This window comes from Schistocerca cancellata, chromosome 4 (genome assembly GCF_023864275.1).
Source record: "Schistocerca cancellata isolate TAMUIC-IGC-003103 chromosome 4, iqSchCanc2.1, whole genome shotgun sequence".
In the NCBI taxonomy this organism is placed as follows: domain Eukaryota; kingdom Metazoa; phylum Arthropoda; class Insecta; order Orthoptera; family Acrididae; genus Schistocerca; species Schistocerca cancellata.
Genome location: NC_064629.1, coordinates 168,765,886 through 168,790,578, shown reverse-complemented (window position 1 = coordinate 168,790,578; position 24,693 = coordinate 168,765,886). Strand labels below are relative to the sequence as shown.

At 37.9% G+C, this 24,693-nt stretch overlaps 1 protein-coding gene and 1 long non-coding RNA gene across 3 annotated transcripts in view; one reads left to right on the top strand and one right to left on the bottom strand.

Annotated features, from left to right (window-relative positions):
• LOC126183651 (filamin-A) overlaps positions 1-24,693 on the bottom strand; it is a 537,330-nt gene that overhangs the window by 199,329 nt on the left and 313,308 nt on the right. For both annotated transcript variants that reach the window (XM_049925796.1, XM_049925797.1), the window contains 3 exons: positions 12,415-12,582; positions 8,023-8,153; positions 4,683-4,818 (listed from right to left, as the gene is read on the bottom strand). In XM_049925796.1, the coding sequence (XP_049781753.1) occupies positions 4,683-4,818; positions 8,023-8,153; positions 12,415-12,582 (435 nt within the window). The remainder of the gene's footprint in view (positions 1-4,682; positions 4,819-8,022; positions 8,154-12,414; positions 12,583-24,693) is intronic.
• LOC126183652 (uncharacterized) lies at positions 1,448-18,511 on the top strand. Its single transcript, XR_007536786.1, has 3 exons — positions 1,448-1,683; positions 6,244-6,386; positions 18,136-18,511. It is a non-coding gene; the product is annotated as an uncharacterized LOC126183652 (long non-coding RNA).

Here is a 24,693-nt window from a genome sequence, read left to right as displayed (position 1 = left end):
GAAGTACTGAATTGCCAACGAAACGTTTTAGAACGTGCCTCATTGCTGCCTTTTGGGCTCGAGTATAAATTGCAAAGCACGAGTTAATTATTTATCAATGATCGTCAATTAGTATCACTTGACACAAAATGCAAGTCCGGTTGGAAGAAATCACGACAATGAGAGATATTACCGCATATGGCATTGTTGAGATAACTATCTAAACACTCGCCGAGATATTGGGAAAAGCCTAAAATACGACAACTGGGCTGGAATTTGAGCAAAGTACTCCTTAAGTAACAAAATTTGGTCAGCTATTTCTGACAGATGATCTTATAATGAACGGAATGAGAGCTCTTTCTACTGTTATTCTTATTTTCTAATTAATTTGGCAGAATAAAATATGGTCGTCGTAACATTTTTTTCCTTCGAGAAAAGTACTCATTCACGAACAGATAAAACAAGATGCCGATCTTTTGAGAAAAGCCGTTAACTAGTGATTTCGCGACATGTTTGTTCAACAGCAGCCACCTGATATGTAGCTTCTGAGCTGTTCTTCCAATTATTCTACACAAATCCCTCCCCACAAGTCATCTCAACGACGTTCGTGAATAAGCTAAATACATAAATTACTGCAGCGTAGTGTCCAATTTGATGCAAGCCTTTCGTTTCGATTTCACTTTGTCGCTGCTTATTCTCTCGAGCAACTTATCTGACGTCACGAAGCTAGCAGGACCCCATTCCACGCCTTCTAAAATCAGCGAAATTCTGAGAATGCCGGGAATCGAAAAACGGACCTTAGTGTCTAATATTAAACCGCAGCAACAACTAGGCCTTTCATTTATTTACCAGTAAACTGATATGACATGACACACAATTAGAAAAAAAGGTGTAGGACTTCGCACATTGCTTTACTTTCTGTGACTTTAGTTCACGTAGACTGCCTCCACTGAGTACATGGTCGTGACATGACAAAAGCGAAATGATTTTTCGTTTCCTTTTTTCTTCTGCTGCTCCACGAATTACTCTCAAAGACAGGATTATTTGGTCCGGTGCAACGTTTGAACTAAACTAAACTGAAACAACAGTGCGCAACAGCCGCAGATCTCAGGTGGAGTAAGAGCTCCCCTCTTGGCCCTTTGGCACTGGACACCGAATAAAACTCGAATTCCCGAGTAAGAGCGTCACGAGTTGCTGACTGGGATAGCCGCGCTATCTTTTCCGTGACACGGAGCCAAGCCACCAGCGGCTAGAGCCAAGTATGCCGTAGACGAACGCGCAGGGAAAAAAATGGGGAGAATGAATGTGTCAAGATATGAGTAGTAACACCTGTCAAGTGATACAGAGAGGTAGAGGGGGGCGCCAGCACGCACGCTTCGAGGCGCAGCCCCCTAGAAGAGGGGCGACGGGCGACGCTACTGGGACCACGCGTGCACACACTTATAAATACGCCGCCAGCACGGCCGCATGTGTAAAATGCCGCTTTTGGAGAAGGCGTGCGCTGGTGTACATGCATGTGTGCGTGTATGTAAAACTATTTTTGCAGGTTAAAAGCTTTGACGCAGAAGGTAAAGAACGTCGTACTGTCACAGTTTCGCCACTCTCCCCAGAGTTACACGACGATGGTCAACACACGTCACATTCCGTCGCAGACTGGCACAGTAGCGAACTGCGTGTCCGCAGCGAGAAGATCGGTTTCCGTATGTAAGTACACCAAGTGTTTTGACAGTAGAGCGTGAAGGTTGTGGCATACTGTGATTCCCTTTCCCGTGTAGTACTTAGTGGAGCGGCCAGAAACTCTTAAGCACAGAGGCGGACAGCAACACAGTCGTCTCTAAGACAGTGAAACTCCGAGGTTCGCAGTGCGCGCAAGTCACAGCGAGCGAAATGCACGCGTGCGAGAAAACGTGCTAGTGGGGTAGACAAGTGCGCGAGCGGCGGCCGGAGCGCGCAGTGTTTGAAAAGCGCGCTCGCCCGGCAGCACGTGCATCGTACTCACAAGCAAGCTGGTTCCGCGGCGGCGGTTGGCGGCGCACTGCACACAATCGCGCTATCACGAAACAAAGATCCCCTCCCGGCAGCCGCCAGAGACACGCCCGCCCGCCTTATATGCGCAAGGAATCCGCGCGCCACAGGGCGGGGCACCCGGGAGGCACACCAGCCACCAACGTCGCCGCCGCTGCCGCCACCACCACCGCGCCACCGCCGCCGCCGACGTCGTCGTCGGTGCACATCGCGACAGCCGAGGTGGCCCTCGCCACCACTCAGCGCACGGCAAAACTAGCGTCCACTCCGTCACAGCTTTCTCGCCACAGGCTTCTCTCCTTGTAGTTCGAAGGCCTGGGGGTTCGGCTTCGAGTTGCCCACACGATTTCTTCTCGTACTCGGCAATATTTCCACTCCTGACGAGCCCTGCGTACTTAGCGACACAACACGTTTCGCCTTTCGCGTCAAATCGCAAGTTTCTACGTAACTCGGGGCACGGGCGGTGCCCGTGGTGGAGGTAGACGGAGCTGTACCGCCACGGCAGTGAACGAAATAGCATTAAGATTGGTGAACCGTTTCCTTACATTCGAACATTGTAAGGCGACCGACAAAACGGGTGCCCGTGTAATTCTTATCGACATCCGAGCTTTGACGGAAACGACTGCGACCGATCGGTTACTACTAATTTAGTGAAACTGCGACTGTGATCGGTTCCAGAATAAATGCTCATCACACAACTGTGTATTTTTTAATATTTCGAAACGATCTGTCCTACACGTACGGTACCTCGAAGCACGACAAGGGCAGTGCACGTAAAATCTCTACTCGTCACTTCCGATAAACTGCACCGATACAGTGACACGAAACAGTTTTGCAATTTGTCCGAGACATTATAATGTAAATTTGAAATGAGTGATAATCTGCTATCTAACTAGTAAATATAATAAGCCAGAATATGTACTACATATTGGCACGTGAATACTCTCATCAAATCATGCACCTTTACATAAATTTTTTTGTACATTATTTAATGCCAGTTTAATAGGTATAAAAATTCTCTCATTTTGATGTTTGAAGTGTGTTCCTAAGGCTTGCACAGATCCGTTTAAATAACTGCTCAATCACTGACAATTTTATGACTATCAGTATCCTTTTGCAGTGCTCAATTTGTGACGGTACACGCCAGTACACTGTACTGGTACCTCTGATGAAAGTAAATAAATAAATAAATAAAATCAGAACCGCAAATTTAGATACCAGGTCTTTTAGAACTTTTGCTGCAGTTGAAGCAATGTAAAACAAACATTGCTTTCACACTTTTAAAATGCTCAGAAAAGTGTTAAAATAACGTTTTAAGGCGCCTAAATTTCGAAAACGCCCCCTGGAAGGCCACAATACCAGAACTACATTTTCTACAAATCAAGCACTGTCCTTTTGTATATAAAGGCAGTCATGACAAAACTATCCACTGTCACAAAGGTGAAACCAAAATAATCACCAATATTCAGATAGCTCCCTCACCGTCACTATTTTCAGTCTTTAAATTTTCTAACTGTAAGACTGTAGGGTCACTCTGTTCCTCCAGCACACAGAGATCTTGTATTAACATTTTTACACTTTTTTTGCTGTTTTGTGTGATTGACAAATATTTAGTTTCCCAACTGTCTGGAACCAGCAGACAAAAAGATTATCTTAATGAAATATTCAATCACTTTGTGATAGAATAAGTTGTGAAAAGCACACAAATCAAATTAATTTCCTTAATACTTACTATCTTACTCTCTTACTCTGAACCAGTTTTCATTATTCTGGCTTAACAAAACAAAACTTGTTTGTAATAAATAAATACTTGTAAAATACATGAAAGTTGTGGTCTTTTCACCATAAAGAAAAGAGCAAGGGGGAGAAAACAGACCGTTAGGTGTCTTTACAGTACTTTGGTTAACCTTCTGACTGCCAAAATATGTCACTGTGCTTGCAGTACCTTGAAAAAACAAACAGTAAACCTCTATATTGCGCATTCATGAATGATGTGAAGTAACAACTGTTTAAAAACAGAAATTGCACCCTGAAATGCAGGTTGTGATTAACAAAATTGTAAACAGTTGTTAAACTTTTATGAACTACTGCCATTTAAAAGGCCTCACCTGTATTTACAAATAAACATCTTTCGCCCTACACATTAAAACCCTTCCTATACTTCCACAGAAAATATAAATCCAATACTTTGTGAAACAGAAGAAAAATCCACAGTAAAAACTGCTTTGATATTCACTTATTGTCTATAAGTATTTGTCCAGTATGTTTCATCAATAGACAGTAAAGCTACAAACAATGGAACTGCGTACTGGAAGATTGCAGGAAGCAGAAGCAGAAAGGTAAAAATTGCTTCTTTATCTATTCGAACTGTTTATGACATACACTAAGAACGAAACGTCACAATAAGTACCTAAGTGATGAACTTCCTGTTTGTTATGTTAAATCAGGAACAATGCTTTGATTCATCATTAATCATTTACACATGCCTTGTTACCATTCACTGCCATTACAATTCACTTGAGAAAGTTACTTTGTTAAATCAAAGACATTCAGAAAACCAAGCTCATATTTGTCATTACTTATCCACACTTTGTGAAACTGTTTCACCATCACAGAATGAAATGCATAGGTTATCAGTCTTTATTTTTACCCAAAATTAGACATATAAGTGTACTTACTGTAAAAGTGTAGAAACCATCAGGAACAGGCTGGCCACCAAATTTGACACTGAGTGTATAATCCCCTGCATCTTTTACAGTGTAATAGATACTAAATGTTCCATCACCATTATCCTCAATGTCTATATCCAAGTCACTGTAACATATTCAGTTTAACTGGTCAGAAGGTATCCTAGAAAGTACATTTTCGTAGATACAAGCAGACATCAAAAATGTCAACATAATAGGATAAAATTGTGAATATACGAGGGTTGTAACTTAAATAGTGGCAACTATTTATTCACAACCGATACAAAAGAATTCCATGTTTGCATCTGTTACTGTCCTTCAAAGTAGTCACCAGCGTTGTGTAGAACCCATTGCCAGTGATGTGGAAGACATAGTATACCATTAGCAGAGCTTGTTCTGTTGATGGTGCGAATGGAGTGGTCTAGAGTTACGGTGATTCTCGTGTACAACTGTGATGGTGTTATGTTCCTCCACGGCAGACCGTCAATGCACAGTATTACTGTTCATTTTTGGGACACCACCTGCGACCAGCTTTGCGAAAGAGGTGGTGACACTTTCTGCGCAACCCACCCATCATTTTGCATGACAACGCGCAGGCGCATACAGCGCAAGCTGTGGCTACTCTGTTCGGTCGATGGGACTGGGAAGTACTGTACCATCCACCATACTCCCTGGACTTAAGTCATTGTGACTTTGATTTGATTCTGAAGATGAAGGAACCACTTCGTAGCATTCGTTTCAGAACTGTTCCAGAGATTCGACATGCAGTAGACCGCTCCATTTGCACCATCAGCAGAACAGGTTCTGCTAACGGTGTAGTACGCCTTCCACATCGCTGGCAATGGGTTCTACACAACACTGGTGACTGCTCTGAAGGACAGTAACAGGTGCAAACATGTAACACTCTTGTATCGGTTGTGAATAAATAATTGCCACTATTTAAGTTCCAACTCTCGTATATTACATTCAGTCTTACTTTATTAAATAGTATCAGTTAAAAACCTTCAAAAATAATTAATACACTTCACTTGGTCTGTAATCATATACTGCAAACAATAGCACAATCCCATAGCTCGAGATTAATGATATCCATAATTTATGTTCTCTCTTATGAAGAAAAATTATTTTATCAAAATATCCTTACTACTATCACTGCACTGGCAGTATGTGATCTCTCTCATTAAATTATTTGTAAATGCTCAGACTTTTCCTTCCTTCCAGTAGTACGAAAACCATTACACTATTTTCTGAAGATGAAGTCAAGTGGCTCACGTATTTCTAAAATGCGTACAAGATCTCTGTCCGCCAGTGAATTAGAATTGCACTTTACTATTATTACCATTGTTAGATGTAACATATCCACTATGAAGATCAATGCTATTCTACAATTTTACTTAATACATAAATGCTAATCAGTTACATTTCTTTCAATATCAGCATCTTAAAAATCAGGAAGATTCTATTAAAAGCACAAATTACTATTTTCTTTCTCTATTAAGTACACTACAATATAACTGCAACAATGAGAGTAAAATGATGTCTCTTTGTTTAGGTCATTCTTAGTGCAATGGCTAACCACTCCAAGTAAGAAGCTCATATGCTTGCCCAGTGTTTGTTGTGAAGATCCCAGAAAAGTGAATATTTCAATTATTTTTGAAGTAACTGGAGGAAAAGTCTGACAAAACAGTAAAACAGGTACAATCTTATATTAACACATCATATTCCCAGTGAATAATAGCAGTCATTAAGTAACAAAAGGCAACTTTTGCCATGCAGTCCAATTTAGAATGAAACACTACTAAATTTGCCATTCAACAGTACAGTTGTCTCATTCTACAAACTGGGAACCTTCTTACACTGCATTACTTCAAGCTCCCAAGTCAAGATGATTCTCAATGCTTGCACTGGCTAGTAATGTATCTCTGGGAAATTTGTCTGATGAATATTGTACTATATATAACTATATTTCAATCGTATGACAGCAGTTTACATAAATGCATCAAGAAATTTATGTTGCGAGTTACTGATGCCACGAAGTACTTTTTGATTGGGTCTTTTGAACATTACTTCGAAATTCAGTTCTCTTCAGTGGTAAAAATGGATCACTATGTGATGTAAATGGCCAGTAATATTATTCATTCATGATAGAACAGAGGTGGAAATTTAACACATTAGCACACAAGACAATTAGTCAATGTACCTACTGTACAAACAATATACTTCTGCACTTTTGTCACTTTCTCCTGCCACAATTTATGTATGGCAGGAAATATACTGCTTAATGTTCATATTTATTATGTCTGATAATGTGTTTCTTGTCAGAATCCTAATCTGAACGGAAACAAGCTTTAAAGTTCAAGCATAACTTACGATTACATAATTTGCTTTGTTGCAATTTTCAGTTGGAATGTTTGCTGTGTTCAGTTTTTTTCCATATAAAGTACCTGCACTGCTTTGAACACAGCAAAAAATAGCATTTGTCCAATTGTGGTCTCACTTTGTAAAATGTACAGTTGCTATCATTTTTATTATGAAACAGTAATCCACTCAAAACTCTCAAGGAAGTATTTCTAAATATCATGAAATAAGTTTGGGTGTACAAGGCAGGGAGCTAAATAAAAAAGGAATAAAAACTAAAGTCTCAGAACAGGTGAATATAAAGTTAAGTTATTCTAAAAAGAAAGCACCAGTCAGCAAGGTGGTAGTGGGAGAAAGTATTAATAGACCCAGCACGGAAGAGCTTGTGAAGGAATGATACAGAAATCTGGATGTGCTATCTTAGTCATGTTCAGCAGTGCCAACTTAGCCTGAGATCTGCCTCTGCCTGCAGTGAGGCAGTTCTCCACATCTTGCCTCAAACATTCAGCACTTCCCAGATCCACGATTTCCCTCTGAGGAGAAAGGTTAATGTATACCAAGAATTCCCTATGTGTACAGATAGGGAAATATCTTCAGCCAAATCCCTCTAGTGCTAATAAAAAAAAGCAGGGAGCTATTCTCAGAATATAGTGACACTAAAGTTGGAATGGTTTCATCACTACATTATGTAAAATACTCTTGTATATACAATGTAACACATAATTTACATTTTAAATAAAGAGTTTCTCCCAGATGGTAACAAGTACACCTATTTCTGTATCATGTAAGATATATTTATCACACAGTGACAATTATGGCACAAGACCATTTCCTGGATACTGCAAATAAAGTTATTACTGTTTTCTCTAGAATGACCTCTGTACAGCCTATCCAATTTCTCCCTTCTGCCTTATGTATTGAGAGCACAGTTCTATTCTGAACTAAAGGAACTATTTTTATTCTATGTACTTACCTTCCAGAAGTTGAGCGAATACGGCAAGTTACTGCACCATATCCAGCATTTTTAGCATTTACTGTTATGCAGTACTCTTCTCCACTTGTCAGGACTCGCTGAATGCCTTCAGTTATCTTACATTTCTCAGCCTGCACCACAAAAATAAGAATGAAGGCAAATAATATATGAAATAAACAACTATCAGTTTTCAAGAACATACATCACTATCACAATAAACATCATTGAATTTGATGAAGTCAGCAGTATAAAAGCAACTTTAAATCTCTCACCACAATTTAAACTGCATAGTTTTCAACACAATTACTTCTACAGAAGTATAGTGGTCTGATGAATGTTTGAGAATAATTGTCATATTAAGGTCATGTTATTCTCTCATCTTAAAAGGTTAGTAATACAAGGTTTTAGCTTTTAAAGGGATACCACATTTAATAAAACCGATTTCAACCTCTCTAATGCTAAAGGGTAAATTGGGCCACCTGTTACCAATAAAGAAGTAAAGCAATGAGTAACTAAGTGCGCACCGTACTGTTAAGAGCCAGTTAACTGCATAATATAAAGTTACATAAATTATATTCAGCAATGAAACAGATAATGCTATTAGTGATAGCCACTGAGTATTCTCAAAAGAAGAAAAAATGGAAATGTTATTTGACAGAAATCTTTAATGATACAGGGAATCATTTGATTGATTTCAGTATTTTCCCTATTCACTGCAAAATTTAAAGCCAGTTGTAGTTGGATTACTCACACCATAATACAATAAACTGACAATACATTTTGAAAGTGAAAATATCACAGAATATACAACAATTCGCATTATGATTATCAGTAAAAGCTATCCTTTTCTGTTCATATTAAGAAAGCAGTATGGCCCCAAGTTATTAAAAGTGAGATACCAAACTTATTTCCAGAAGTCAAGATATATCATTATGAAGCAATTAAGAGAGAGTGAGTTTGTTTGAGGTAAACACTGCACTGCAGCATTAAAAACATTACCACAGTGATTGTAAGGGGATTAAACTCCTATATACTACACACATGCAGTCTAGTAGAGGATGGAGAGATTTTATAAGCATCTTTTTATAGTAGTTGCTATCAAGAATTCCATGCACCTTGTAAATGTGTGTTCCGATTTTATCATCAGATAGTGAAATATGCCCTTTTTTTTTACATTGAGTTCTAATTATTATATTGACTCACAACTGGCATTTCATCACCCTGATTGTGGCCAGATCTATTTTTTATCATTGTTTCTGTTTATATGTTCATATATGCGTATATGTTTGTATATTGGCCATTTAGCATGTTTACCATGAAATTAGCTTCATCAAAATACATTTTACATATTCATAAAAATATAGTTGTTACTAATTTTTATATTATGCATATATATGTATAATCTGTGTAGAAGAGGAGAGATGTGAAGGATGTAGCTGTAAAACAATGAATCCTATGTGTCTCAATTATGTAACATCTATTGAGTGTGTTCTTGGACCTTTAGTTGCTTTTTAATATTAACAAAGTATCTGGTTTTGCCTACTTTTGCGTTACTTTTATACCATACCCACACTGGCTGGAGTATCACACTAACAGTTGTTCATCTAGAGTCACAGTTGAGACCAGATCTGATTCACCTCCCTTTGGTGCAAAGCTCAATTTACATTCTACCACACAATCTGGCCTATCATAGTAGTGTGAATTACACACTGAAGATACATAGGATATCTTAAACTTTCTACAGTATTCAGCCCTGTCAATAACTCTCAAAGGAAAAGAAAGACAGTCAGTAGATGTCTGCACAGATGTGGATATATTCTGCAGACAGAGCTACTTCATGGAGCCCATGTTGATGTGAATATCTAGGGGTCTATTTATGGACATCTACAATAATAATTACTTTGTCACTAAAATTAAAGCAGAGTGTCAGCTTTACGACTTTCATCTACTAAGGTTATACACAATCTACATTAATAATTATTTTTCTTTTTAATCACTACTATTACCCATTTGGGATGGAGTCACCCTATATTGGCTTCAATGCACAGTGTCCTGAGTAAGGTAGATGTGCTGCGGACATTTGTAAGGGTTAAAGATGAAGACACACCCTTCTTCCTAGTTTTGCACACATTTGCACATGCATCCTGCTTCTGTCATACCAGCATTATAAATTATGACTTTGCTATTCCCATTTCATGTACAATGAAAGAAATCACTTGTACAGTTACCACAAGCTGCTACAAAGCTAGCCAACAGCTCTACTATGATACTCTATCCACTGAAATCCTCACTTCATAGCCTGGCTCCTGTTTACATTAATGTTTGGTATAAAATCAGTAACTGTATTAATGTTCCTTTTAAATATATTTGCAGGTACTGAATGCATAACTTATTACACTAAGAAGTGGAGAGCATTAACATGTTTAAACATTATGGTGAGGTAATGTTTATTTGACAAACTAACTATATGGCTGACTTTAAACAGCATATAATGTGTGATGACAACTTTTAAAATGACTATTTGATTTCCCAACATTGTGGAAATATCATGAAGAAAATTACACATATTCAGTTTCATTAGTTATGACAGCAAGTTGCACCTTATGGAATATATCAAATATACGACAGCCTATGTTGTATAAAAATTTGATAACAATCGGCCTCTTTTTTTAAGTCAATGGAATGTAAATTACGAGGTCTGACTTCACTCCACAAAAATATAAGCCAGTGGCAGTCCTGCCATCAGAGTTTGAGTGTACCAAAACGGTTTACAAAATTATATTTTCATGGATACAGACATGAATGTGGGTAACAGACATGTGCATGCAGATCAGGCAGTTTGTATGCAATGTGGACCCCCATTTGTTAATTCTAACAAATTTAAGTAAATTTGTTACTTAAAGCAGCTTCCTCCGCTACATGCTTCAAGTTTATCTATCCCAATAATCACTGAAACAAAACAATTATTTTCATACTGTGAACCTACATACTTATTACCTCACAATATAATATAGGAACTTTCAGTACATGAATTCAAACACTTGGATAATCTATGGAAGGGTGGGTTAAAGGAATAAAATTTTTGTTTACTTTTTATCCTCCTTGACTTGGAGTTTCATGCCTGAGTCTGTGGCCAATATGTCACAACTAGAAACAGAACTCTGAACTCAAACTTAACCAAGGACACACAGACTGTGCAAACATTTTACTTTAAATCTGTGTAAACTCTGCTACGTCAAAGTGAAGTATAAATTTGTGCAAGATGCGTCAAATGCAAAGTGTTCCCAAGTGCACACACAGATTAAAATCACAATTTAACCATGACAAAAATTAGCTCAAAAAACCAAATAAGAAAAAAATAAGGGACTTGCAAACTAGTCAGATGGTGGTGGAATGTTGTAATTTTCAGAAATTCCTACACACAGGAAAAAACTCCTTACCGTAGAGAGAGAGAGAGAGAGAGAGAGAGAGAGAGAGAGAGAGAGAGAGAGAAATTATCAAATGACACAATACAGTGGGAAAGTATGAGTTAAACTGGTATCCTATGCTACAAATGACATTAGACATAGATATGAAAAATGTCATCTTGTTTAAGATGACATAACTGTAAGAGACATCTTTACAGTGTTTTTAACATTGCTGGTGATTATTAAAAAGGAGCCTACATAAAAGATACTGATGATGGAACAGTATTATCAATAAAAAAGTCTATCTCAAATAATAAATATGAACCAGGCTATACTACTGCAGTGCTGCTTAAGCTACAAGTGTGAGTAATTAGGAGATGGTTATAGACAAAAATTTAACTGTCAGAAAATATCCTGCCCATAAAATTTTATAACGGAAAAGCCATTCTTGTTAAAAGTAGTATGGATATGTGAGAACCTTCCATTAGAGTAGTTTAGGCCATGTAAAATGAGCCTCCCTCAGAAAATTTCACAATAACCTTGGACTACAAGAGATGCTTTACAAACTGTACATCTACAATGCAATGGTATGCAGAATTTGACGAACAAGGAAGTCATGACAGAGAAATCGACACACATATAACAATTTAAGTAGAAAATTTTTTGATGTGTATATAAAGTTAAAATTATGAAAAGAATGGAATTCACTTTGTATCATTATCTGCCACATAAATCATTGTATGTAATGTACTGCTGTTACCTGTTCGATACTAATGTGGTACATCCGTTTTGTACATTCAAAACAGATTCTCATTTTAAACACGAGTTGCTCATCTGGAACTATGCTTACATGTTTTATTCATGGTGTTCTGTTATTACAGACTTTACAGAGTCCTAAATATTCTGCGCAAAACTTTTTTGAGATTTTTTGTTCGTTTATGAAAACATGGAGCTGACAATAACCTTATCATATGACACTACTTACACTTCCAGTTGCATATGCTTGAACTTGGAATGGCGAATGTGGAACCTCCTTGCCATCGTATTTCACAGTCACCTTGTACCTGCCACAGTCATCCGGTACGTAAACAGCTTTGAATGTACCATCATCATTCTCAGTTACTTTAACTTTTCTTGGATAACCATCAGGACCCTGTAACCGAATCAGTTTGTTTGTCCTCAGACTAAATGCAGTACTCCACAAAATTAAGGAAATATATTACATTTAATGTAGTGAATAATACTCAGATGTAAATATATTACATTTAATGCAGTGTATAATACTCAGATGGAATATATTACAAAATATTTTGTACACCAATACATGATACATTAATAAAAAATGTTGTTTCTTCACATCATTTAAGTATAATATCAGGCAGGATAAATTTCTCTGTGCGAAGAAGCATTTATCAACCCATTTCTTTTGCTCCAATAGTTCAGTGACTGGATGTATTTTTAATAAAAGAGCCTCACAATGAGTTTTACATTTGATACTCATATTTTTAACATGACTAATTTTTTATTGGGTCAGTTATATCATACTGCACAAACTTTTACAAATGATATTGGACAAGTCAAAGAAAAGTTGAAGTAGTACATAGTCTTCACAAATAGTAGCAAATTAAAACTGGGTACATATTCTTACAATTTAATTTTTAACTAACTTTTTTATTACATATTTTTTTACAGAATAGAAACAGTGGTTTATTATAAATGCCTTTGGTTCAATTTTAAATTTTGGATGCGTAGCAATTTTTATTTCCTCCAGTATCTTATTGTGTAGTATTACATCAATGTTAATTATGCTCCACCGATACATTGTAGTTCTCATGGAATCAGTATTAAAAGCAATATACAAGAACTGAATTTATATTAAAACTCTGCCTTTAAAAATAATAAGGAAACTGCATGGACTAAAGTGACAAATATCAAGTATCTTAAAATAATATGTCATGTCTAGGTGGTTGATCAGTGAAATGTTATATTCCACCCTTTGTTTCACTTTATTTTCTGTTTTTAATACTTACAATGTAATCAGTTATTTGATCACATTCATTTACAGTTTTCAGTGACCTTTCAAATTATTACTTTATTATGATACTTTCTGAAAGAAATAAAATTTTCCCCAGAACATTCAAGTTTCGTATCTTTGTGCCCGAAACAACTTTTAAGTAATACTCCACTTTCCTTCAATATGCCACAGTCATTGCATAGCAGAAATTCTTTGAAAGGTAATGTGACACATTATAAAGCACTGTTTGAGCATACCAAACCACTCACTCAAACACATACTAATACATGTAGTTAATTTTAAAATCTAGCAATTCAGTTTTCCGAGGGAGATATGACAATGGAAAACTATAAAAAGAAACCTACAAAACAAATTAATGAATATTACGAACTGGGAAACCTTTAGCTTCAAAAACAATTTCATTTCACTTTGTGTGTACATTTGCACATAGATCAAAACAAAAAAGTAACAGTATTAATGGAAGTGTAACTAATCACTCATCCGATTTGAAGGAGGAGCAGTACCTCGGGCAGCAGTACCTCCCCAGTGATTTCTCGACAATGAAAGGCAGCACAATGGTAAATGGACATAAGTCCTGACCAGAACAGGCTGTGTTGAACCACTGACACAGAAATATTTGTGTCCCTTGTATTGTTCAATGTTGAGCCAACACTGTGGAAAAAGCTCTACAGTTTCTTATGCTCATGTGGACAACTTGACAGTCATCACATTGTGTGGTGTAGTTTCCATTCATCACTAAAACAAGTCTTTTCTACCCACTATTTCCACCAAACACATCATTGTTCTAGCATTGTGTCTCATACAAGCTAAAAAGTGACAATGTGAGAAACTCATTTCTAAGGGACCGCTCCTGTTCCCCATTTGAAAATCTTCACAAGCTTATAATAAGCCGTTTGAAACCAACAAATCATGCTGATACTTTCTTTCTGCTTTTTTTTTATCTCTCTTCATTGGTGTAACAATGAACTTTTCAGCCAGCCAAGAGGGGCACTACTGGATCTTCTTATATACCAAATTTATGTTCTCTCTGTCCTTCAAGTTTGGATTTTTCGTATGATTCTTTTTGGGTTTTTCAAATTATCACAAACATTTCTCTATTATCAGTCTACTGATTTTGTAGTTATTGCAGAGTGGCTGATATTTGCCACTAACACCAGTCGGGTCTCACTGAAGAAACTTTATTCACTAAAAGTGGTTCACACTTTGTCAACCATAAGAGAGCACCATCATACTATCGACAAATGTTTTCAGTTGTAATTGTAATCTTGACTGAGAATTTTTCAATCTAATATTGTCCTTTCAGAATTATCAGGGTTCTTAAACTAGTCTACTGACATGATAGTATTTCACATGAAAAAAGTGTGTCCTCCAATTGATGTATAAGAAAAATTAAATCCAAATTCTCACAAGGTACATCACCAGAGGAAGAAATAGCCACTGTAAGATAGTTTAAAATCCTTTAGGAAAAAGTAAAATGCAACTGAAGAGAGAAAAAAATTCATAAAACAAAAAGAAGTTTTAGTGCAAAATACTAAAATGTTACAGCATCCAGTCTAGGTGGTAGAAAATATGTGAACATCTTAGAGAAAGACAAAATATGAAATTACTTGGAAGTAAGGTAGATATATATTGGTTCAAGATTTTAATAAATTAAAATAATAAAACACACTGAATTGAGGGCTGTGACTTCACCAGTATAGTACAAGTAGAGGAATTAGAGCTACAAGTAGAACCTGTTGCAGAAAATGAAGTGAAAAAACATGATAAAATTGCTGAAGACTCCAAAGTGTACCTCTGCAGGTGAATGGAAATGTGTTTTGTTTAAGTATAGGAAACAGTGGGAAACGCTGCACAAAATGTGTAAGTTTATAACCAAACAATAGTTGATATGAACTTTCACAGGGGGAAATGTCTGGCAAATTATGAGGCTGCATTTGATTTGTGCACTTGCATTTGCACACATTTACTTAGAAGTTTATAGCATGTACTCTTAATGTTTTCTTGAAAAATATGTGAGGGTTGTTTCTGTGTGATAAAATGTGTATGCAGTCTTCTATATTAACCACCTAGCAAAAATGCAGATATGTGACTAGCTTTGCAAGTTTGTTGTTGGTTCTACTGTTTTAATAACACAAGCTGTTACAAATAATGAATATGACACTTTAAAAATAACGTTAAGTGCCAGGTTCCTAGCATAAAGCTTTCACAGCTACTGCATACAGAGTTATAACGTACTGCTCAAGTGGAAATTTTATACTACTGACTGTAAGTTGCAAACAACTTCAGTGGAATGAACACACAGGCAGAATGCCAACTGTGTGCTGCCACACACACCAAATTGACATACAAAACAGTTTGTGGAGACTTTCATATCGTTCATTTATTTAAGTGTGTCGGAGATTATTTTGGACAGGTGCCATGGAGTTTCTTTCTCGGTTCCTATCACAGATGAATTATCAGAATGTCAATACTTTTCTACCACAAACTGGATTTTACTTAGCTGGATTTTCATTCTGATGACTGTCCCTTACAGTGATATTTAAACAGAGAATTTAGAATCACATTTCTTGTGCTACATGAGCACTATGTGCATAATTTTAACTTATTTTATTTTTTATCTGACTACATATGTGAATAATATCACCAAGATGATAATCTTTTTCAGAACTGCTTACTTGTGATATTTCCTCAAAAATAACAGCAAGATTTGTAAGGAGCATCACACCAACTTCAATAAAGCTTGAGACAACTTATTGTCAAACCACACTGCTCATTTTTTCATGTGGTGACGATTTGTCTTACCAAAAATTAATTCTGTGTGTTCCATTCATTTGGAGTATCTTCTGGGAGACGCAATGATCCAAATATTTAAGTGCTATCCAAAGTGTATTAACACTTTAATAGAAAGTTCTGGTACAGTGTAAATATTTTGGGTGTAAAGGTAACAACTGAATAGTAGAGGCACTGACTAAGGGTGAATGACATTAGATATCTGGTGTAGGATAGAGACAAGTGTCGCACTGGAGCTACAGGATATCATGGTCAGGAGGATTACAGGAATGAAGGATGTGTTGCAAGAAAAATTCCCACCTACACAGTTTTGAGAAGCTGGAGTTTGTCAGCGAGGGTCCATATGCCACAGGTTGTGACGGCAACTGAAATCTAGCCTTTTCTGCTCAGGATGCCGAAGGTCTCACTAAGGGATTTGCAGACAGGCACTGTCCTAAACATAGTCCACAGACAGATTTTCCATGACCTATCCTTACACACACCTATTGCTCTGGCCCCACTCCAAAGAACCAGCTGCAAAGTACCACTCCCTTCTTCACAGCGTATTATCCTGGAATGGAATAACTGAATTATATCCTTTGCCAAGGCTTCAGCTATTTATCGTTGCATCCAGAAATGAATTTCCTACCCACAAATGTTCCCACCCCTCTTAAAATGGTATTCCACCTCCCTCCCCATTCACAAAGTATCCTCTTCCATCCTCAACCACACCCACACCTGATCTCTTGCCACATGGGTCATAGCCCTATAAAACACACAGGTGCAAGACCTCTGCCCGATACATCTACCCATGTCACACATCCACTTATGTCACAGACTGCTGTCTGGGAGTCATATCATATACCATCTCTTCTGCAATTTCTGCGCAGTATTCTATGTTTGCATGACTGCCTATATGAATGGCCACTGCCAAACTGTGGCCACAAACAAAGTGACTACCCAATGGCAAAACATGCCACTGAGCACAAATTTATTGATTTCAATGGCTGCTTCACAGCCAGTGCAATCTGGATCCTTCCCTCCAACAGTGGCTGCTCTGAACTACATAGATGGGAGTTTTCCTTGCAACACATCCTTTATTCCTGTCATCCTCTCTGCCTCAATCTCCACTATCCCCCTGCCCCAAACACACCTCCACCGTGCCCTAGGACCATAACCATCTTCACTCGTACTGCCCCCAGTCTTCCCTTTTCCTTGTTCTGTCTCCCTTCCCAATCCACTCCTCCCTGTTACTGTCATCATATGCTCCATGAACTCACTGGTGCCAGTGCCTGTGTCCCATTCCTATTATGTACACCTGCTGCCTCCTTCCCAATCATCTGTCACTTCTCCAACCAACTCCCACAATCAGTCTCCTTTCTTTCTTGCCTATTCCACCAGATAGATGTCTTCTTTACTAACATTAACTTTTCAGCTACAACTTATTTTTCCATTTGATGTGTCATTTGAGATATTTAGCCATCTCAAGATAAAACAAATATCCTGTACATTGTCACTGAAGTGGGCATAGATTACATCAGAGTTAAGTATTCAATATTAAAGTGTTTTACTAAAGTTAGTTAATATTTTATGTGCACTCTCTCGACGTGCTCTTGAAGTATATGCAGGCTTTCTAGGAGACGCAACAAATGGTGATGAGAGAAATAGTTTCATGTGGTTTTCTTCATGCTATCCATTGTCTGCTATGCAAAAATAGGTGACAATGCTGCTCCCACATTTGTTCTAGTTTTCAGAGACTTCCCTCACCTTCCTAAGCGGAGGGAGTTCTTTGTGTTCAGCTAGTCTCAGTGGCCACAATATTGTTATGTTCTTCTATCTAGTATTAAGTGTTTCACAATATCTGAGCTCCCATTAGCACTGTCTCTAAATGAAGCTGTTCAGTTTCAGGCACAGCAGACTGAACAACCGCTGCTCAGTGTACAACAGACAACAAAGTTACTGTCTCAACAAGCAGCACCACAGCCAGTAGCTGCACCCAAGTTTCACCAATTTAATATCAAAGAAGAGGACTGGACTGGATTAGATTAGATTCAGTTTTCCTTCCAAAGACCCAAAAATCAGACGACTCTCATGGGTGTCGAACAAGTCAAAAAATATAACATAAAAAACCTAAAACACCTGAATATAATACTCACTAACCTGATCATTTGTCGGGAGATTGTCAAATAGGTGAGTATATTACACTGAACTGGAACTGCTAATATTTACAGAATTAATACAATGTCAGAATGGAACACAGTTATACAGTTTTAATAAATGTATCATACAAAGAACACCTAATCTTGACTTGTGACCAAATGCTGTCAAAACTGATATGTATCAGACATGTTTATTTAAGCTGATCAAACAGTCCTGTTAAAATCTTCATCTATGGAGTAGGAATCGCCTATCAAAAAGTCTTTCAATCTCTGTTTAAACTGTGCTTTATCTGAAACCAAGTTTTTAATGGTTGCTGGCAATTTATTCAAAATGTGTGTTCCTGAATATTGGACCCCTTTTTGGACCGAGGTAAGTGATTTTAGATCTTTATGCAGTTTGTTCTTTTTCCTGATATTGATACTAAGAATTGAGCTATTGGTTGGAAATAGGTCAACAAATTTCATAAAGGAACAAAAATACTGAGAAGCAACAGTTAGACTACATCGTTCCCTAAATAGGTTTCTTCATGGTGTTCTCGAATTTACACCACAAATGAGTCTTATTACATGCTTTTGCATGCTATAAACTTTTGCTCAGTTTGGCAAGTTATCCCAGAATATGATCTTTTATGGCATAATAGAAAGAAAGTAAGTAATAAAGTATGAAAGTTTTTTATATTTGTACCTCCTACATCTGACATCATTCTGACTGCAAATACAGACTTGTTCATGTCCTTCAGCAATTCTGTGGTATGCCCTTCCCAATTGAATCTATTATCGAGTTGTAATCCCAGAAATTTAACCTCTTTGAACTTCATATCTTCATATATTATACACATGCTGGAAGGAAATCTCTTCGATATTCTAAACTGCATATAGTGGGTAGTTGGTGGAGCACTTGCCCGCGAAAGGCAAAGGTCCCGAGTTCGAGTCTCGGTCCGGCACACAGTTTTAATCTGCCAGGAAGTTTCATATCAGTGCACACTCCACTGCAGAGTGAAAATCTCATTCTGGAAACATCCCCCAGACTGTGGCTAAGCCATGTCTCCGCAATATCCTTTCTTTCAGGAGTGCTAGTGCTGCAGGGTTCGCAGGAGAGCTTCTGTAAAGTTTGGAAGGTAGGAGACGAGGTACTGGCAGAAGTAAAGCTGTGAGGATGGGGCACGAGTCGTGCTTGAGTAGCTCAGTTGGTAGAGCACTTGCCCGCGAAAGGCAAAGGTCCCGAGTTCGAGTCTCGGTTCGGCACACAGTTTTAATCTGCTAGGAAGTTTTATGAGAAATGCTGGGCATACCAGGAAAGAATTGACAGATACAGTATTTAAGTTCCTCAAATCCCATGAATTAGATATAAGCAACTGCCATCGTCAAAGTTATGATAATGCTGCAAATATGGTGGGAATCTACTCTGGCCTACAAGCCCAAATCAAGTCCTTCAATTTTTTAGCATTTTTCATTCCTTGCTTCACTCATTCCCTGAATCTGGAAGGATCAAGTGCAATCACATGCTGTAAAATGGCTACTACATTTGTTGTACATATGAACAATTTACAAATTTTTGCATCTACAGAATGCTGGAAAATACTACACTCACTTTTTGAAGATTGAAACTCGAGTTTAATGTTTCTCTGCATCACAAGATGGTCAGCATGAGAAAATGCCTGCAAAGGCATAACTGCTGTTTGGAAAGCACCCAATAAAGCTCTTAAGTGCATTTATGAAGAGGAAAGTGAGAAAGCTATGATTAAATCAAAAGGAACACGAATATTGCAAAAGCTTATCTCTAAAGGTATTGCTTTCATGTCTATAATGTGGGGGAGTATTTTGGAATGTTTCAATGCAGTGAGTACAACAGTAAAGTCAGAAGGAGTTGACATACCTGCAGTAGTGAAATTATGTACTTCCATCCTAACTTTCATAGATGATATGATAAAGTCTTTTGAAATGCTGAGAAAAAGGGGGGGGGGGGTGAGAGGGAACTGGAGATTACACAACAACTTGCATAACTCAATGAAACTAAAGAAATTATAGAAGTTCTTTGATGGCTCAGACAGTCAGAAAATGAAACTGTGGCTTGCAAATTGATGCTGAAGACTAATAATTTAATTATACTGGTCAGACTGCCCACAGAGCTCAACAAGCATCTTCATGTCTACAATGGATATTCTGAAAAGTTCTCATTCTTACCTAGTTTGAAAAAAAAATGCCCATTGATATAGTCTTTAATGCTGCACAACAGCTGCAGCATGTTTTTCTCAGAGGATATAGGGGAATCTTAAGGAACACAACTTATTCATCTCAAAAGGTTCCTTTTAAGTTCCTGACATGAGAAACTTTTGTTGCCTGTCTTAAATAAAATGCTAAGAAAGGCCCCCCCTCTCTCTCTCTCTCTCTCTCTCTCTCTCTCTCTCTCTCTCTCTCTCTCTCTGTCTCTCTGTCTCTCTCTCTCTCTCTCTCTCTCTCTCTCTCTCTCAAAGATTTCTTCCTTAAATAACACATATCTACTACAGTAGTACAAGTTTATATGCCAACTAGCTCTGCAGATGATGAAGAAATTGAAGAAATGTATGATGAAATAAAAGAAACTATTAGGGAGACAAAAATTTAAGTCATGGGTGGCTGGAATTCGATAGTAGGAAGGAAATGTAGTAGGTGAATATGGATTGGGGCTAAGAAATTAAAGAGGAAGCCGCCTGGTAGAATTTTGCACAGAGCACAACTTAATCATAGCTAACACTTGGTTCAAGAATCATAAAAGAAGGTTGTATACATAGAAGAAGCCTGGAGATACTGACAGGTTTCAGATAGATTATACAACGGTAAGACAGAGATTTAGGAACCAGGTTTTAAACTGCAAGACATTTCCAGGGGCAGATGTGGACTCTGACCACAATCTATTGGTTATGAACTGTAGATTAAAACTGAAGAAACTGCAAAAAGGTGGGAATTTAAGGATATGGGACCTGGATAAACTGAAAGAACCAGAGGTTGTACAGAGTTTCAGGGAGAGCATAAGGGAACAATTGACAGGAATGGGGGAAAGAAATACAGTAGAAGAAGAATGGGTAGCTTTGAGAGATGAAGTAGTGAAGGCAGCAGAGGATCAAGTAGGTAGAAAGACAACAGCTAGTAGAAATCCTTGGGTAACAGAAGAAATATTGAATTTAATTGATGAAAGGAGAAAATATAAAAATGCAGTAAATGAAGCAGGCAAAAAGGAATACAAACATCTCAAAAATGAGATCAACAGGAAGTGTAAAATGGCTAAGCAGGGATGGCTAGAGGACAAATGTAAGGATGTAGAGGCTTACCTCACTAGGGGTAAGATAGATACTGCTTACAGGAAAATTAAAGAGACCTTTGGAGAAAAGAAAGGCACTTGTATGAATATCAAGAGCTCAGGCGGAAACCCAGTTCTAAGCAAAGAAGGGAAAGCAGAAAGGTGGAAGGAGTATATAGAGGGTCTATACAAGGGTGATGTACTTGAGGACAATATTATGGAAATGGAAGAGGATGTAGATGAAGATGAAATGGGAGATATGATACTGCATGAAGAGTTTGACAGAGCACTGAAAGACCCGAGTCGAAACAAGGCCCTGGGAGTACACAACATTCCATTAGAACTACTGACGGCCTTGGGAGAGCCAGTCCTGATAAAACTCCACCATCTGGTGAGCAAGATGTACGAGACAGGCGAAATACCCTCAGACTTCAAGAAGAATATAATAATTCCAATCCCAAAGAAAGCAGGTGCTGACAGATGTGAAAATTACCGAACAATCAGTTTAATACGCCATGGCTGCAAAATCCTAACGCGAATTCTTTACAGACGAATGGAAAAACTGGTAGAAGCCGACCTCGGGGAAGATCAGTTTGGATTCCGTAGAAATATTGCAACACGTGAGGCAATGCTGACCCTACGACATATCTTAGAAGCTAGATTAAGGAAAGGCAAACCTACATTTCTAGTATTTGTAGACTTAGAGAAAGCTTTGACAATGTTGACTGGAATACTCTCTTTGAAATTCTGAAGATGGCAGGGGTAAAATACAGGGAGCGAAAGGCTATTTACAATTTGTACAGAAAGCAGATGGCGGTTATAAGAGTCGAGGGACATGAAAGGGAAGCAGTGGTTGGGAAAGGAGTAAGACAGGGTTGTAGCCTATCCCTGATGTTATTCAATCTGTATATTGAGCAAGCAGTGAAGGAAACAAAGGAAAAATTCGGAGTAGGTATCAAAATCCATGGAGAAGAAATAAAAACTTTGAGGTTCGCCGACGACATTGTAATTCTGTCAGACACAGCAAAGGACTTAGAAGAGCAGTTTAACGGAATGGACAGTGTCTTGAAAGGAGGATATAAGATGAACATCAACAAAAGCAAAACGAGGATAATGGAATGTAGTCGAATTAAGTCGGGTGATGCTGAGGGAATTAGATTAGGAAATGAGACACTTAAAGTAGTAAAGGAGTTTTGCTATTTGGGGAGCAAAATAACTGATGATGGTCGAAGTAGAAAGGATATAAAATGTTGACTGGCAATGGCAAGGAAAGGGTTTCTGAAGAAGAGAAATTTGTTAACATCGAGTATAGATTTAAGTGTCAGGAAGTCATTTTTGAAAGTATTTGTATGGAGTATAGCCATGTATGGAAGTGAAACATGGACGATAACTAGTTTGGACAAGAAGAGAATAGAAGCTTTTGAAATGTGGTGCTACAGAAGAATGCTGAAGATTAGATGGGTAGATCATATAACTAATGAGGAGGTATTGAATAGGATTGGGGAGAAGAGAAGTTTGTGGCACAGCTTGACTAGAAGAAGGGATTGGTTGGTAGGACATGTTCTGAGGCATCAAGGGATCACCAATTTAGTATTGGAGGGCAGCATGGAGGGTAAAAATCGTAGAGAGAGATCAAGAGATGAATGCACTAAGCAGATACAGAAGGATGTAGGTTGCAGTAGGTACTGGGAGGTGAAGAAGCTTGCACATGATAGATTAGCATGGAGAGCTGCATCAAACCAGTCTCAGGACTGAAGACAACAACAACAACAACCTATTTTAAGTAACTTGTTTACAATTTTTCTGCTAAATGTTTCTTTAGAATTGCCCAGGTTTATTGTTGGGGTTTCAAAAAAAATTTATTGGACCAATGGGCATAAAATCACCTAAATACAGAACTGGCTGTTCCCCTTGTTATATGTGAGCAGGTTGCTCAGGATCAACCCATTTCTGCAAACCAGTGGGCGTCTCCCTTGATCATACTTAAAAAGCCATCAGGAGGTTTATACCTGTGGGCTGATTTCAAAGCTGTGGTAGACCCACAAACTACCGTAGATTCGTTTCCTCCCTCACAAGCGGAAGAATTGATGGACAGATTGCGACAGGGCAAATTCTTTTCCTAGACTGATTTACACGAGACATGTTTGGAGTTACCACTGGACAAGCAATCCAGATATTATTTTGAGATCAACACATACCTGGGATTGTTTCAGCTCCTGTTGGTTTTCAATGACTCCTGGAAAACTTAACATTCAAAGTCTTTTCGTGTATCAACTATTTGGATAATAATGTCACAGGTTTGTATGCCTGATGAACATTTGTCAAATTCAGAGTGTTCGTTTAACATGCTTGCTGCGGCTGGCTTAAAAGATCTGCCAGTGCCCCATAACATCAAAGAGTCACAGGTCATCATGGGGAAATTAACCTGTTAATTTTCTTGCAGATGCTGGACAAATTTCTGCTATACTGGACTGCCTGCACCAGAAAGGGGTTTATTTTGTGTGATCCCATAAATGTCAGGATACATTTCAGCAGTTAAAGGAAACATTGTTCAGTCATCATTGTCTGATTCACTTTGATCCAGCTTTGCTTGTTGTGTCAGCTGGAGATGTATCTTCTTACTGGATTAGTGCTGTGCCCTCCTACAGGATTGGTTCATCTGATAATCCCACTGCTTTTACCTCAAAAACTTTCAACGAAGTACAGTGCAGTTACATTTAACATGAAAAAGAGCACTCACCATTATCTATGGTATTACCAAGTTTGAGCAATATCTGTAAGGCCAAACATTCTATTTGATTATAGATCATTGGCCTTTAACAGCTCATTTCCATCTTACCAAGCCTGTCCCTCCACTTACACTGAAAAAATTGCAACATTGAGCTCTGTTATTGTCAAATAATCAATACAAGTTGTTGCACAGGTCAATTACTCAACACTGGGAAGCCAACTTCTTGTCTCTGATACTAGTTAATACTGACAGACCATTTGATTTGTCTGAGAAATCACGTTATCAAATTTATT